The 17,278-nt window shown below is 37.5% G+C and overlaps 2 protein-coding genes across 2 annotated transcripts in view; both read left to right on the top strand.

The window, feature by feature from the left end:
• LOC133524590 (protein real-time) overlaps positions 1–17,278 on the top strand; it is a 289,768-nt gene that overhangs the window by 118,483 nt on the left and 154,007 nt on the right. The window lies entirely within an intron of this gene.
• Positions 13,356–17,278, top strand: part of LOC133524597 (protein halfway) — a 54,724-nt gene continuing 50,801 nt past the window's right edge. The window contains exon 1 of the mRNA XM_061860705.1: positions 13,356–13,695. Coding sequence (XP_061716689.1) covers positions 13,666–13,695 — 30 coding nt within the window. The 5' untranslated portion in view covers positions 13,356–13,665. The remainder of the gene's footprint in view (positions 13,696–17,278) is intronic.

Below are 17,278 nucleotides of genomic sequence, written 5' to 3'. Positions count from 1 at the left end.
ACCCTGTCTGTGCAGATATTATTGTCTCGTTGTGTGGTCAGATTTAATTGAAAAACCACTGCTCATATATTTATGGGGAATTGGATGTTCAGATGTTATTGACCTCATTTACTGTAAAGAATTTATTGAAATTTATTGCTGCTCAGAAATATTTGAGTACCTCGGCCGCTCCGATATATCTGATGGCGACTGTACCTTAGGCGTGGACCGAGTTTTATACTTTACAGCCTGAAAACAAGCGCACCGCTCAAATCAACCCCAATGTAAACATCCTAAAAAGCGCTTTATCTCAAAGTAATAAAGTTTATTTCCCGTAATTACATTGCTCAGGTGCAAGCCCTACTTACGGTTTACAACCACATTGTTCTGACCGTGTTGCTATTTTCATTGCTTGCTCGTACATAGGAAGTCCAACCAGAGTATTATGACCTCAAACAAGTATACAAATCGTTTCACATAGAAACTAAAGTTGAAGCTCGATTAGTAGTCAAAGGAAACGGAACTTTCTGCAGTTAAGTTATGATCCATATTTAACTGCCGTCCCCCAATGGATGAGAAGTCACCGGCACACGGCGCCAAGCGGCGTTGACGCTTGAATATGAACTGTAACTACTCTGTACAAGGTCCAGACTCCTTTGTCTCGAAACTCGCCCAGCTTTTCTTATACATTACATTGGTTCTTAAAGGCGTCAACTCGCTGCCTGCTATAGTAATGTGTGAGCTGAATATTTAGCATTGCAGCGATAGCGCCTCGCTACAGGCTGTTAAATGTTACATTAATCATATTAATTATCAACGGCTTGAGGTGACCGCATTTGCTAAACAAACGTCTCTTTCTAAGCAGTATGCAAGTGGAATATAATGGTATTAATTCAACTTGCCATTTTAGTGGTAACAGGAGATTATGAACCTATAGGTATAATATAGCCTAAGGCGGTGATTTACTACACACATTACTCACTAAAATAGTGGTTGGGAAGCCCAAGAGGGGATTTTTGTAGATAGTTACTTGAGCGCGTCAGATAAATCCCACCACAAAAATTTTCATGTAAAATGTCAATGTCAATTGACAAGACGAAACCATAAGTCTCGCACTGTCAAAAAGTTATCAGATCTTTTGTAGAGCCAACGCTTCTAACTCCACAAGCCCTACACCTTATTCAAAATATGTGGCTTGGCCGTTTTGTTACTATAAGAAGTATTGTATAAGTGTAATAAAAATAATGATTAGTGATTTTTTTTTACCTTACGTCCATGTGACGGTAGCGAAACGGCCATATATTTAGACTAAGGTGTAAAGTTTGTGAAGTTAGGGCTTGTGGAATTAGAAGCTTGGCTTTACAAGAGATCTACGAGGGAGAAAAGTTGGAAAAGCTCTTGGATAATTCTGTACACGGCGGGAAGAAGTTGATGACTTGAGAGAAAAAAATTAAGAAATTTGAACCTTATGTAATTCAATTTTAAGTTTAAATTTCTTCAATGGTAAGTACTTAATTCAATAGGCGGGTCCACACAGAGCGTGCATAGGCACGAGGCAATTCTCTCACGCACAAAACGGCCAGTGTGGACCCGGCTAATAATGAATTTGGAGGTAATTTTTAAAATTTCTTCTCGATACAAAATTTTGCAAAACTTTTCGCCTTTTTATAACACTGGATCCCCATTTCCTATAGGCTGGCTGCTTACTTGTTTGCCACCGAATCGTTACAATAACACCGCATATTAAAATTAAAAGAAATCGCGACGCCGTCAAATAATTTAGCAACTGAAGAAAAAATGAAGTTAATTAACTCTATCTAGTGTTCATTTAAGGTAGTGGTGGTGGGCAAAGTACGGCTCGCGGGCCATCTCCGGCCCGCTACTTTTCAGCCCTTTTATCTGGCCCGCCGCCGGCCCTTAGAAATAATTAGTATATGACCTGCGAAATAATCAAAAACAGTGGCAGATTTACAGTGTTGGCTATCCTAGGCCCTAGGCCCTGTAGGAACTAATACTGGCCGCCCCTTTCTCAGCACCCAACATATAGACTGCCGCCTAACACAGGACATCATAACACACTAAACAAACACCTACACAATATGGGTAAAACAGACAGCCCCATGTGCAGAGCGTAGATGGAAAAAGAGGAAACAACAAAACACATTTTTCTAGACTGCAAACAGGTAGAAATATACAGGAGCAAATACCTAGGGACTCCGTGCACACTAAAAGAGGCAGTTAGCAACCTGAAGACACTGCTAGGCTTCGTGGAGGAGCTGGGGCGGTTAGAGTAGCGCTGTCTCGTTTCACGCAAAATAGGCACAATGGTTGTCGATTTGCGGAAAATGCCCAGAAGCACTAACTATGTAATACTAACTAGACTGCCGCTTTGCTGCCGCCCCTCTTGCCTTGACGCCCTAAGGCCCGGCCCTTCTGGGCCTTACTAAATCCGTCACTGATCAAAATGCATTTTTGCTGCAATTCTGGCCTTTCTCTAAAAAATCATAAACTTATTGGCTCCCCATGAAGAAAGTTTGCTCAACCCTCGTTTAAGGTAACAACAAAACATATTCTCCTAGACTGTAAAAAGGTAAAAGTATACAGCAAAAACCTAGGGACTCCGGCAATACTAAAGAACGTAGTTTAGCAATCTGAAGACATTGCTGGGTTTCGTGGGGGAGCTGGGGTGGTTAGAGTAGCGCTCGACCTCGTTTTTCACTCCAAAAAGGCACAATGGTTGTTGATTTGAGGAAAATAACTAGTATAACTGGGTCAAACACAATATAAAGGTCACTTCAGTGGACAATATTATAAAAGTTAACAACTTCTGGTAAGTACACATGAATCCCTTTTTTTACAAGTTTTTATTTAATTTGTCCTATTAGTACGACATTATTACACAAATTGACTAAATCCCACAGTAAGCTCAATAACGCTTGTGTTGTAGGTACTGTAAAAGAGTACGGACTAGCTGAGGTGGGGAATGTAAACGCTCCAGGTAGATTCTAATATTATTATATATTTTTTCTTCATAAACGAAATACAATAATGTCGACTAACACAGATGCTTGCAGCTTTCAGAATGAAAACGCCTGCAGATCTTTATTCCTTCAGCAGGGCGATAGTTCTGAATTCAAATAATCGATGCCAGTTATCTATCAAGAGACTGTGAAGGCTTCCAACCTTCACATATCTCGCCTCCTCGTGTGAAAGTGGCAAACATCTCCACAAAACTACACCCTGTCCTATTCTACCCTAACTACAGACCCTACCTACTCCAGGCCCCTACAGAGTAAATAATGTTCCTAACACCCCTTCGCTATGAGTCAGCCTAATTCAAGGTAGCACGTGTCCAAACCATCCGCACAGGTCGTGCCTATGGCTACGATCCTCGCAAAACGGTTGGATACGGCTTGGTAAGGGAAAACCGATGGGAAAAGAACCTTACCCCTACCTTCACAGTACTTAGACAACGATATAAATAATATATAAATACTTAAATACATAGAAAACACCCATGACTCAGGAATAAATATTCATGCTCATCACACAAATAAATGCCCTTACCAGGATTTGAACCCAGGACCATCAGCTTCATAGGCAGGGTCACTACCCACTAGGCCAGACCGGTCGTCAAATCTGATCTGATGATGGAGACAGGAGGTGACCATAGGAACTCTGTGTTGAAACAACGCAACCTCATTGTGTTTGGGGTTTTTAGAATAGTATCGATGAGTATTAGTTGTCTGTGGTAAGAAAAGTACAGGCAGCGATAAAAGCTTGAACCAAGAAGTGGAAGTGGTTATCAAGACGTGGTTGAATATGAATATGAATATAAGGGCTCCTCTACACGATGGCCCAGCGTAGGCCAGTTCAAGGGACGCAGCTATGCGGTGAAATGAGATAGCAATATCACTTGCTCCCTCTAACGCATAAATGCGTCCCTAGGACTGGCCTACGCTGGGCCATCATGTAGAGCAGCCATAAAATGGTTAGCAAGATTTGATAACAAAAAGTTACATAAGAACATGTCAAGTTAAATAAAAGCTTGTCAAAATTACGAACATTTAATTAAGTAGTTACGTACCGTACCGACGAATATGTTTTAATTATTTTATTAATAACTCGTTTCTATAACGGATATTAACAGAATAACGGTTACATTGTGGCCTTTTTTCAGAATTTATTTAATGTATAAGTAGTATCAATTGAAAAAAAAAAACATTTTATACTTAACTGTACTTAACATCCTTCCGTCCACGCTGTCTTTCGCCAAGTTTTACGTAAAGTATGGCAAATCTATACATTGTCACAAGCAAGAGTCCATACAAACTCAGCGTGCTCGGAGTCTAAAGTTGTAGACAAAAACGTTACGCTTTTAAGGCCAACCAACCATTTGTCGACACTAATATCGAACTGAAAAAAAACTCACCAGCTCATTTCCGATAAAGATCTGGAGCGTAAAAATCGGCACTAAACACGTGGATATCGTGACGTTCAACGACACGAGCCGGGGCGAACAAACTAGTCTTTCAACCATAGTTTGCTCATACCGCTCGGGTCGTCCCTGTCACCATAATGCTCAGGAGTTGTGGGTCGACTCGGGAGCCACGCGCACAGCTCACGCACCGACGGAATACTGCTAGAAAATTGTGTTTGCGCAACTGTTTTCAGAAACAATTGTGAAGGAGTTTTCTAACTATTACTTTTGTAATGCTGCGGTCGTATCGCGACTGAGGCTTTATCGCAAACGGCTGGCAAATCGCATTCTTTCCGGTTGTGTCGATTGTTGGAAGACAAGGGCATATAATATGTTATGCTATTTAACTTTGTCATTAAGTTCTAGTCCTTGTTTTGTCAGGACGTAAAACTAAACGGCCTTCAAAAATATATTGATTACAACCTACTAACTTTATCAATGCGGTACCAACGTTGCTCCTGGCTCTATTCTTCCCGGTTGTTTCCAAAGGAATGGTACCTTTTACCTACCTTCCTACCATACATCACACTTGAGGAGGCATTTTACGGGCACGTCAGTCTGTAACGTTTGCAATTAAATTAATAAAGTAGTCAGAGTAAGGTATTCGTACTTAGTATTTGTAACCTGGCGTTTAATCATAATGAAGCATGCTATTAATTTGTTGTACTCGTATCTCTCGCGTCGAATGGTGGTCCCTATGGCAGTTATTTTTTAGGTGTATGTATTTTTTAGAAGTTTAGCATATTAATTTACTTGGCATGTAGATATTAGTCGAATCCATAACGCAGGCAACTTGTATTTGTTAATCCAATCCCATATTATAGTATCTGTATTAAACCGAGCAGTTAGTCTGCCTTAGCTGAGCAAAAACAAAATAATTCTAATTTTTAGGTACTTCACGCCATATTTTAGCATGTTTTTATAACCAACCAAGTCAGAAGAGACGCAACGGAGCCACGCTGATGTCGTCGCCCAAATCTAATGTTTTGTCTTCTGTTTATTTTTGTTTTTGTTTCCTTGTATTCTCTTTTATTTTGTCAGTGCCTTGGTTTTTACTGTAATGCTGTGCAATAAATAAATATTTGAGTAATAAATAAATAATCTAAATAGATGCTGGGGGATTCAGATTGAGGATCCGACGTGGCCATGTTAATTCATAATTTCTAGTTAGTACAGAAAAAGGCCGACTTGTCGCCACAAAGCGACGACCAGCAAACACAAGTGGCGACCCACATACGGAGGCGATCGGCTGCCTTTATCAATGTTGATAAACTTAACTGCTCCGTACAAACCTTTACTTAGCCGTGGAGTAACTACACTCAAATGGTCATACGGAAAATAGAAAAGCTTCCTGTGGATCTTTTTGTTACACGAAATTCTAAGTGTCAGTGCTATGCATATTTAATTCGCAGTCAGCGTCAAAAACAACGGATCAGAGTACGCGTCAAAAGCAACTTATATTCTTTAATGACTTAAAGAGTCCGCAGCAAGCTCGGTTCTCCATACAAACGTAGTTACGCTCTCATTTTAAAACGACGAGATTGCTCTGAATCTGAAACTTTGTACTTACAATAGGAGGTATATCTGTGCCAGTAATCAGTTTATGTAGCTTCAGATACCATAGTTCAAAAAAACGCAGTTAACCGATTTGCAAGACCGAAGTGATTCCATAAGAGCTCAGTCAACAAAGTTTTGTACGGGGCTCTAAAAAATACAGCCAATGTAAATTTTTCACACAAAACTGGTTTTTGCTCTATTTCGTTTGTTTTATTTATTGATTTATTTAACCTTTATTGCACAAAAGAAAACCTTATAGTACAAAAGGCGGACCACATGCCATGGCATTCTCTACCAGTCAACCTTCAGGCAAAGCAGAAAAATTGTGGGCGGTGCTACTTTAACAACTACAATTAATAAGCTGGAGCTATACATAATATATATAAACTACTTACAGGCATAAATATACCTCAGACATGTCATTGTATGTGCAAAGTTTCATTACAATCCAACACGTAGTTTTAAAATAAGAACGAAACTCCGTTTGTATGGGAAGGTGAAACTCCGCCGAGCTGGCTGCGGACTCTTAACAAGAAGAGATATGCCTCAGAATTAGACTGTGAAAGATACTTTTGAACGCGAACTGAAGAACTATCTGGAAATATTTGGAAGAGTATCCCAGGGTGGTAGATACATCTGGCGCGTTATTTATCTGGTTCAGATAATGATGATTGTACCTAACATTGCCCAGTGCCTCGAAATACAAGAAAGTTTATATTATTCATTTCACGACAGAAATCAATTGTCGGGGACTCCCTCTGGTAGCATAACAACTTTTGTCATATTTTTAATTGTCATAAAATGCATAGGTACAATTGGGAGTCATAAAAATCTTTAGTTAGAATTATTCCTAAACATAACTGGGTTTTTGTCATAAATGAGTTGTGTCATAATTTTTATAGTCATAAATTTAATTCGCATAAAATTTTAGGTTAGGTTCGTTAGGTATGGACAAAAAATATATGACAACTGCTATAATATGTTTTTTCATTTGTATGCACAATGATCATTGTCACAACTTGTTATGCGTATCAAAGATATGACTTAAACTTTTATGCAACCCAATATGCACCCCAATTCTCGTAGAGAGTGTAATTATATTCTTTAGCCACCAAAAGACACAACGCATTTTCTCGTCCGTATTTATGACTTCAATGTTATGGCGTAAATACAGGGTATTTAGCCCACGTGCCAATCGTTAACGCTCCGAACCCACCCACCGAGGGCTCCGTACTTTTTAGTATTTGTTGTTATAGCGGCAACAGAAATAGGTACATCATCTGTGAAAATTTCAACTGTCTAGCTATCACGGTTCATGAGACACAGCCTGGTGACAGACGGATGGACAGTGAAGTCTTATTAATAGGGTCCCGTTTTAACCTTTGGGTACGGAACCCTAAAAAATAAAATTAACTAGTTTCATATACTAATAAATAAATAATAAATGTTATAGGACATTATTACACAAATTGACTAAGTCCCACAGTAAGCTCAATAAGGCTTGTGTTGAGGGTAGGTACTTAGACAACGATATATATAATATATAAATATTTATAAATACTTAAATACATAGAAAACACCCATGACTCAGGAACAAATATCCATGCTCATCACACGAATAAATGCCCTTACCAGGATTTGAACCCGGGACCATCGGCTTCGTAGGCAGGGTCACTACCCACTAGGCCAAAGTGGTCGTCAAAATCAAAGATTGCCTAGATTTAATTTATTTTATTGTATTATTTTCCATTTTCTCCTAACAGGTTGAGTTTGTGCAGCTAAAAAAAAAATACGTGTCCGTTATTTTAGACTACTCTATAACATATATCAAAATGAATCAAATCGGAGTCGGACAGTTGGGTACCCTACCTTGTTAGACAACGATATATATAATATACAGGGTGATTCAGGAGACGTGAGCAGGATCAAGCTTGAGCATTCAGTAAGTTATAAGCAACTGTTTCGTACCAGTATTTGTGAGATTAACGTTCTTTAATTTTTTACTGTTCAAAAAAAATAGTTTTGATTTATTTACGCCATGTATGGTCACCCTCTTTGTTTTATCCATAACAAGTGACAAATTGAATGTCATCGGAGTCTGGTTACTTTTGAAAAATCGTATCTCACGCAAGTGTGACATTTTGTTTTCTTCATAATCAAACTGCTGTCATAACGGTTAAAGAGGTTTTATCTTTCTTAATTAAGTGTTGTAGGGTGTCCATGATTGTAGATAATCAAATTTGTCCTTAACAAAAAGTTAAATACCAGATAAAAAGAGTAATTGTTTTACTTAAATATGATGGTGAACGATTCATTAACATTTACTGATTGTGTATGCTTAATCCTGCTCACGTCTCATGAATCACCCTGTATAAACACGTGCTCATTATTTTTTTTCTGCTTTCAAACATATACTCAAACCAGCCATTAACTAGCAGTTTGCTTGAGCATCACTTTCTATAGGAGTTGGAAGATTTAGTAACTTTTTAGTACTTTGAAGGCCATTTTCTCCTAACAGGTTGAGTTTGGGCAGCTAAAAAAAAATACGTGTCCGTTATTTTAGACTACTCTATAACATATATCAAAATGAATCAAATCGGAGTCGGACAGTTGGGTACCCTTCCTTGTAAGTACCCTCAACACAAGCCTTATTGAGCTTACTGTGGGACTTTAGTCAATTTGTGTAATAATGTCCTATAATATTATTTATTTATTTATTTAATCTAGATGCACCAATTCTCAACATCTGTTGCTGCCACAGGCAGACTATTCCAGTGCTTAAGTAAAGGTGCATCCATCTTACCTGCCAACGTTTTCAGGGTACTATTGTTACTACCCAGTCTCCGCATAAGGGAGTGAGGGAATCAAACTATTTAAATGTAGAAGTAAGTTTTTATGAAACTATAGGTGTGCGAGTCCGAGTCTCTAGTCGGATTTTTTTTTATTTTTTGTTTGCGTAACAAGGCCCAGGTCAGGTAAGTACTTCAGTTGTAAGTGTGCAGCAAAATTCGAGTCCAACTAAATACCAACAACACCAACAACAGGCAAAAACCCACTGTGTACTTACTCGTACGTAGAACAAGAACGAGTTTAAAATATGCGTAGCGCTACAAGCAGCGTGTCTCTTGTTAATACGCCTTTGAAAAACGTAGCGGCAAAGTCACACATTTGAAACCCACATATACATTGCAGTAGAGCAATCGGCAGGCGAAGCTAGACACCATTTTCTTTAAAATGACGACCAGTCTGGCCTAGTGGGTAGTGACCCTGCCTATGAAGCCGATGGTCCCGGGTTCAAATCCTGGTAAGGGCATTTATTTGTGTGATGAGCACGGATATTTCCTGAGTCTTGGGTGTTTTCTATGTATTTAAGTATTTATATATTATATATATCGTTGTCTAAGTACTCACAACACAAGCCTTCTTGAGCTTACTGTGGGGCTTAATCAATTTGTGTAATAATGTCTTATACTTAATATTTAATAATATTTAAATTATATACATATTATGTTTTAATACAATGAAAATATTAACCATACAAAATAATTCAGCTCGCAATGTAAAGCAACACACAAAATTAAAAAAAATAATTATGGGGTCATAATTACGTAAGTGTAATTTAAAAAATCTTCTTAAGTTCTTAATTCATAATTACACGGGTAAATTCTATGTCTGGTTTGGTTTATTGCTCGTATTGGATTTACACACCAATAATAGCTTTTTTTTTATGGTACGAGTAGAGGAGGCAAACGAGCAGACGGATCACCTGATGGTAAGCGATTACCGCCGCCCATGGACACCAGCAACACCAGAGGGTTTGTAAGTGCGTTGCCGGCCTTTAAGATGGGAGTACGCTCTTTTCTTGAAGGTTTGAAGGTCGTATCGGTCCGGAAACACCGCAGGCGACAGTTCATTTCACAGTTTAGCTGTGCGAGGCAGAAAGTTCCTGGAGCTTCCATACCATAGCTTTATAGTTTGAGACAAATTATTTTAAATACAGAATACATCCCTAATATACAGTGCCGGATTAACCATTAAGCAAAATAAGCACTTGCTTAGGGCACCACGTCTAGGGGGGCACCAAAATCATAGGAAAAAAAAAACGCGCAGGCTGCATCAGCATCGCAGTCGTAGTGTAGTACTTATGTACACGAAACTTTTTGATACGTGTGCAAGTACCCATCTAATAACGAAGGGTCGTAAGAAAGTGAGGACACGTAAGCATATCTCCAACCTTACGCGGAGGCCATCAAAGCTCATGGCCAAAAAATCTTACCGTCGGGCTTGTAGCCAACCGATTTTCTCGACGTAGATTACCGATTTTGTAGCGTATTTTGGTCTCTTGCACACCAGATGTGTCGGCCAGGCCGAGTTGCTGCAGAGCCGCGATCCTGCGACCTAATTGTCAAAGTGTAATAAAGGGCCCTGCGAAAGCCGAAAAACAAAAGCATCTTATTAAGTTGCGCTTTCGAGTTAAGGCAAAGGCCGAGCAGTAGGAGGACCGTGATTATAGGTTCGATTTCAAGCCACTCTTTTGCAGTTCGGCGTTAGGTCTTATGCGACGCCAGGTCTTCTACTTTATGCAAACTGCCCCACTTTCGCTTGGCCATGGATCCAAATCCATGCTGTCCTCTTTCGCAGCTGGGCTGCCTTGCTCACACCTCGCCATTAGTTGTATTATATGATAACGCGCCGCGATCGAACGCTCCGGACGTCCAGCTATTCATACCTCGCCATTGGTCAAATTCAAGCCTTGCTTTCTTCCAGCTCGACCTTTGGCCTCATCCGTAAGTGCTGATCGAACGCTCCGCGCATTCAGCCTTAGACGTTGCCTTTAAAAATACTTCACGATTTAGGCCAATCAAATTAGATCCAAAAATAGCGTTTTGAGGAATTAATTCCCAGCAAGCTGGAAATTGTTTTAATACATTTATTTGGTCATAAATGCGTGTAATCCCAGTTTGCTCTATCCCAGGAGGTGTGCATACATTTTGGGATCCTTAGGAGATAATTTTTTCCTTTGGATTGCCAAACCACTCGATGTAGAAGGAACCCACTATCAATTACAATAGCACTTGGTGGATCAGACAATGGTAAGAAAGCGTTTTCGGATTATTAACATGATTTTACCAAAAATAAAAAATGTCGACCTTTTTTTACGAATACATATTAAGATACCTTAAATGAATCAATCAATCAATATATTTTATTGCAAGAACATAGTTAAATTACATTTCGGATCCTCAGATATCAATTTTAATAATACTCGTAATTAGAACAAATTTTCCGTCGGACGTACCGTTTTCGACTTACAAGCAAAAAAACTGAAAAAGAGGAAACATTTATTCACACCTCCTGGAATGGAGCAAACTCGGATTACACGTATTTTTAGGTCGAAAAAATCTAATTGTATTGGCCTAATTGTGACACATTATTATTTAAGAAAACGGGACTTATTCGCGTTTGATTAAGTTCTAAAATTACCTCCAACGTCAAAATAATGATGTCGACTTTACACAGTCTTCTCCGAGACCATGGGGACAACGCCGTCCTTGAAACGTCGGGTTAGAGGTAATTTTAAAACTTACCCTATTAAGTCCCGTTTTCGTAAACAATAATTTGCTATTTAAGACATTTGTGGCCGTTGGTACTTGTTCTGACAAAAACCAATGGCCAATGGCTAAGCCCCTACTAAAGCTCGGCCTTTGCCCTTACATGAATGAGCTTCGCAGGAATGCTCTAGAGGTTGCAAAATCCTGTGCGGAATACTGCCTATGTCTTACGTCTTCGCTTACACTTGGACCATGGTTGGCTTGGCCTCCGGACTTATGCGAAGCACGGTCTTCGAATTTGCTTACACTTGACCTTACCTACTCTTGGAACATTACTACTGCAGTTCTGTCAATATCCATGATAAAATGATGTGACGGATTGAAAATTCTATTCTCAGAAGTAATGCGGCAATAAACGTCATTCAATTTACCAAGAAAATTCAATGTAATCTTGATGAGGGGGCACCATGGTCTAGAAATGCTTAGGGCACCAAAATGTCTTAATCCGGCACTGCTAATATATATAATATATGTTCCATCATCCGTGTCAATAAATCTTAATAGGTTAGATGTAGGCGCATTTCAAAGCATCTTGGCGACACCAAACTCAGAAGAGGCAATGGAGGTATATGTATTTGTGTATAATTATATTAGTCAGTCAGTTTAAGGTACGTTGGGACTGGCGTAATCTTAAGATTAAAAGTCCCTAAATAAATACGGGAAAGAAAAAAACATCCGTGTTTGATTCTAAAAGAAATACTAAGTGGTCAATACACCTACCTACACTACAAGTTAAACCGATGATCGCTGTTCCCTATTAGTTCTTTTGATTTATATTCTTCGATTAATTTTGTAAAGACACCGTATTTTAATTAAGTATATCTACCCATTCAAATAGTATACAGTTTATCAATAAAGGAGACTATATTTTTTATGCAATTTTGTAACAAACCACAAATGTTTTTATAAAATTAGTGTTGGGCCGTATCCCGTTTTCGAGTCGATATGAGAAGTACTTATCGATATTTGATTTTGATTTTATATTAATTATTATGCTAACTTCATATACTAACAAAAACCTAGTAAAAAAATTGTTAGGAAATTGATATAGGTAAATGTTAACTTATTGTCTTAGAGGATTATTGGCTGAGGTTACATTTAAATAAAATAATTATTTTGGAGATAACCTTACATAGATCGACCTAGCCCCAAACTAAGCTTGTATTATATACGGGACGATAAACATTTTATTTACATTTAATATTTGTTGTTCATTTTATTTCTAATATAAAATAATTGGTAACAGAATATGTATTACAATAATATTTATTAACCGATTGATTTATTTTTATCAATATATTCTATTGAACAAGAATTATCTGTTGGTGCTATTCTCGTCTACAATAAAATAAATAATATATAGAGGTCGGCTCACAAGCTGACCGCTGACCGGCGTTATCACTGCTGCACAACCAGGGAATCCGGATACCTGCGCCGAACTGACCGACAAACATCCATCTCCCTCACACTAAGTACTAAGCCCTAGGAACCGGCACCCAATACCCAACTGCCCTTTCGTTTTGCGCTAACATAAGAAACACTTTTACTGCCGTCCCGTTCTCTAACGAGCATTAAAAAAAGACGCACGCCAACGCGTCGACTCGAAACTTAGGCAAAATATGCAATAGCACACTGATAACTCGCATTCCGTCTCTCTCGCTCATCGGCAACAGCGCTACGCCAGTATACGTATACAAGAGTGGTGGTAAACTATTCGCTTTTGTGTAGTTTTGCCAAGTCGGGGACGGTCCGAATTAGACCGACTACATGTGGTTTGTTGTGCGAGTGTCAAAAGTGTCGTGAACTTGTCGATTTAGCATTCGAAAGTGTGTAAAGGTTTCGTGTTTTGTTTAAAAAGTGTATAAAATGTCAGATGTTGCGCGGAGCGAGTGGCGCGGGAATGCGGCATTTTTTAGATTCCGATAGGATTCGAAAGTTGAAACTGCATGTTTACGAACGATGCATTTGTACGTGTTTAAGCGTTAATTTTAGTGCGAAGCTGTGATTTATTTTTATCGTGGAAATTTGTGTGACAAAATGAGGCGTACGAGATTGTGTATTTTTGACGTGAGTATTTTTGAACATAATAAAAATATTTTTTACAAGATTCATAAGTAAACCTCAGAAGATGTGAAGGGGTTTACGATGGAAAAGTTGACGAATAAATAATCGTTTGGTGTTAATATTTTTTTTGTGATATGACTTTCTGGGTGGGTCTAAAGAAGTTTATTCTAATATTACCGCAATAACAGGGTTCATGTATGAATTTTCCAGACAGAACAAAGAATTGGCTCCATCCCAGTACATCTGTAACCGTCAAGCATAATTACGATACTAATAATAAATTCAATAAAATAATGGTTACGATAATGGGAATAGCAGATGTATGTTTACCGGTGACACAAGTAAATGTTTTTATTTGAACTGATCATGAAGGGAAGATTTCAATTATTCATGATACAGACTACAAGGAGACAGAATACAAGGAAAATAAAATATATATTATTATCTACTTACTAAAAATAATGGACAAATATTGACTGTTTGTGGACACTAAATACTTACTTACTTATATGTATACTTACCACACCAAAGTATACGCCTTTTAAAGGGAAGTTGGTAAAAAAAAAATAGGGCGTTTTAATTATAAAACATGCGGTTTACGCTAAAGTGCCACAAAAAACAAGGAAATGTTTCTGTCCATTATGTGTAAGTACTTACTACAGAGACACATCAATATTATTTATTAATATTAAAAATGCAAAAAAATCTGAGGTTGCCTATAACTATTAATACTTAGGTAATTTAGTTTATACATACTTATCATTCCTCTAATTCAAATAAGGTACTTACTCACTGAGGTGTTTTGAATGACGCATCGTCTACACAAATTTAGATAATTTCAATTTCGGGCAAGTAGGTGTGGCGAGTCAAATTTGTCAGAATTCATCTAAGTGTAAATACAACCAATATACATGTAGGTAAGTACATAATTGAATCATCTATTCATCGGAGGATATAGAAGCTGTTAGCTGTGATGTGGTTCCGAGAGGCTGAGTAACAATACACAATGACTATGTATACTTACTTACGTAGCTACTAGTGGATCTATTCCCTTTCATACCATAGTTACGCTGGTATTTCCATATGTAATTCCTCATAAAATACATTTTTTTTAAATCCTACACCAAACTTACTGTTTCTGTTTAGTCCATTGGTTGACTGGTAGAGAAAGCATTGAGGCGTTAAGTTCGGCATTTATACCCTTTTTTGTTAAATTGTGCATTGTTCAATAAAGTTTTAAACAAATAAATTTCATATTTTTATTTCAAAACTCACAGATTATGCCCACTTCACCTTTACATGGATGAAATAATAGGAAACTTTAACACCTATCAAGGTTAGGTATATATCGATTTATCGATATCGATAGCCATGTTTGTAAAATCACTTGTCGAAAAATGGACCGATTTTTTTTCGTTACGTTATCCTTCTTTTTGTAAGCAATAGCACATAAAGTCTAAATAAAAAAGCGTTTTTTTTTAAATGTACCCGCCAAGGGTTATTATCGTGCTATAAAAAAAAGTTTGGGCCTTTTTCTACTGACAAAGTTTTTTGACCGGCTATATATATTAATTAACACAGTTTAATTGTAATTTCGATTGTTTGACTATTCGTGCGTTAACTGTTGCTGTATTTTTACACGGAACGTGATGATATTCCAACATCTAGGTTAACGAGTCAAGATCACGTTATTAACGTCTAAAAGCAATTTTGTACAGAAATTCGTAATTTAGCCGATTAACAGATGTTTGAGCTGTTTCAATTCATGGTTGATATTCACAAATCTTATCATAATTTCAGTACAATAGGCGAATGGACCAAAATAAGGCTAACTTCGATTATAATTATAATTATCAGAACGCATATACTAATAGAAGTCGATTTACGAATATTAGCTATCTCGTTATCTCGATTAGCACCAGGCTTGCCATATTTACCTGGCGATAGCCTGCTAAGTTAAACATAATCTATAAATAGCCAATAGGCGTGATCTGTGGCTCAAGTTCTAATTATAACTGTCAATATTGTTTACCTTTTGACATCACTCATTCCTCATTCATCATTATTCTTGAACAATGAACTTTTGGACATAATAATGGTTTTTATTTATTTTGTTATGTGATGTCACGCCGATGTCATTGAAAATATATTCTTTATTGTACTGCAGTCAGGCTCATTATACATTAGGTGTTACAATTTGAGGATGGTAGGTACATGACACCTGTGAGGGCACTCAATATTTCTTAAGTCTAGGTACATGCATTTTATACTTATGGCAACGAAATCTATATTTATAATTTTATATTTTATCGACGTTTTTGCAATATAAAATGTCAAGTTCGTTTATAAAATAAATAAAATAATGATGATAAATGTAATGTCAAGGTTAGTTTATTAATATATTAAATTATAATGTGATTTTAGATAATGCATGAATGTCAGTATATAAATAAATAAATAAATAAATAAATATTATAGGACTTTATTACACAAATTGACTAAGTCCCACAGTAAGCTCAATAAGGCTTGTGTTGAGGGTACTTAGACAACGATATATATAATATATAAATATTTATAAATACTTAGATACATAGAAAATACCCATGACTCAGGAACAAATATCCATGCTCATCACACGAATACATGCCCTTACCAGGATTTGAACCCGGGACCATCAGCTTCGTAGGCAGGGTCACTACCCACTAGGCCAGACCGGTCGTATATGTTTACAATAAACTTTAATTAATGGCAAAGTACATAATATTAATATATTCCAGTGTTTGGTCATTTAGAGATTAGTCTATTGTATTATATGCTTTCTCTAAAAGGAGCTTTTTAAGAGTATTTTAAAATTGTTTGAAATTCGGTTCCTGTTTTATACTTTACACAGGTAATACACAGTTTTAAAAACAGAAGTCACTTCTGTAGACCATCACATTTTATATTTATCACACAGGTTAATAGATAGGGAGTCCCGTTTACTTAGATAGAGGCTAAATCGGAAAATGGGCAGAACTAAACTTTGAGTATTTTTCCATCAGAGGGATAAAACCTATTCCACATCTTAATATCACCATAAATACGTACACAGAATTAAAACCAATAGGTAAATTAAAAACATTGAACCTATTAGTAAAGTACTGGTGGCCTAGCGGTAAGAGCGTGTGACTTACAATCCGGAGGTCGCGGGTTCAAAACCCGGCTCGTACAAACTAGCAACACTCTTAACTGTCCATCGGTGGACCTAATGCCTTTTGTAATAGGTCCACCGATGGACAGTTAATAGTGTGAGCGATGGTACCAATGAGTTTTCCGAACTTATGTACGAAATGATATTTACCAGCCGCTTTTCGGTGAAGAAAAACATCGTGAGGTAACCGGACTTATCCCAATAAGGCCTACTTTACTCTCTGGGTTGAGAGGTCAGATCGCAGTCGCTAGTAAAAACTAGTGCCTAGGGTAGACCGGGGACAATTGAAACAATTTGCCTTTAACCGCCTGTGATCGTTATATTTTGATGAGTAGAAAGATCTACGCTCAAAATATTTCAAGGTTAGTTATCTGCTTCCTAAATAAAATGTATTTG

Source organism: Cydia pomonella, chromosome 13 (assembly GCF_033807575.1).
Source record: "Cydia pomonella isolate Wapato2018A chromosome 13, ilCydPomo1, whole genome shotgun sequence".
NCBI lineage: Eukaryota > Metazoa > Arthropoda > Insecta > Lepidoptera > Tortricidae > Cydia > Cydia pomonella.
Note: the sequence above shows the minus strand (reverse complement) of the source record. Positions and strands in the feature narration are given on the sequence as shown.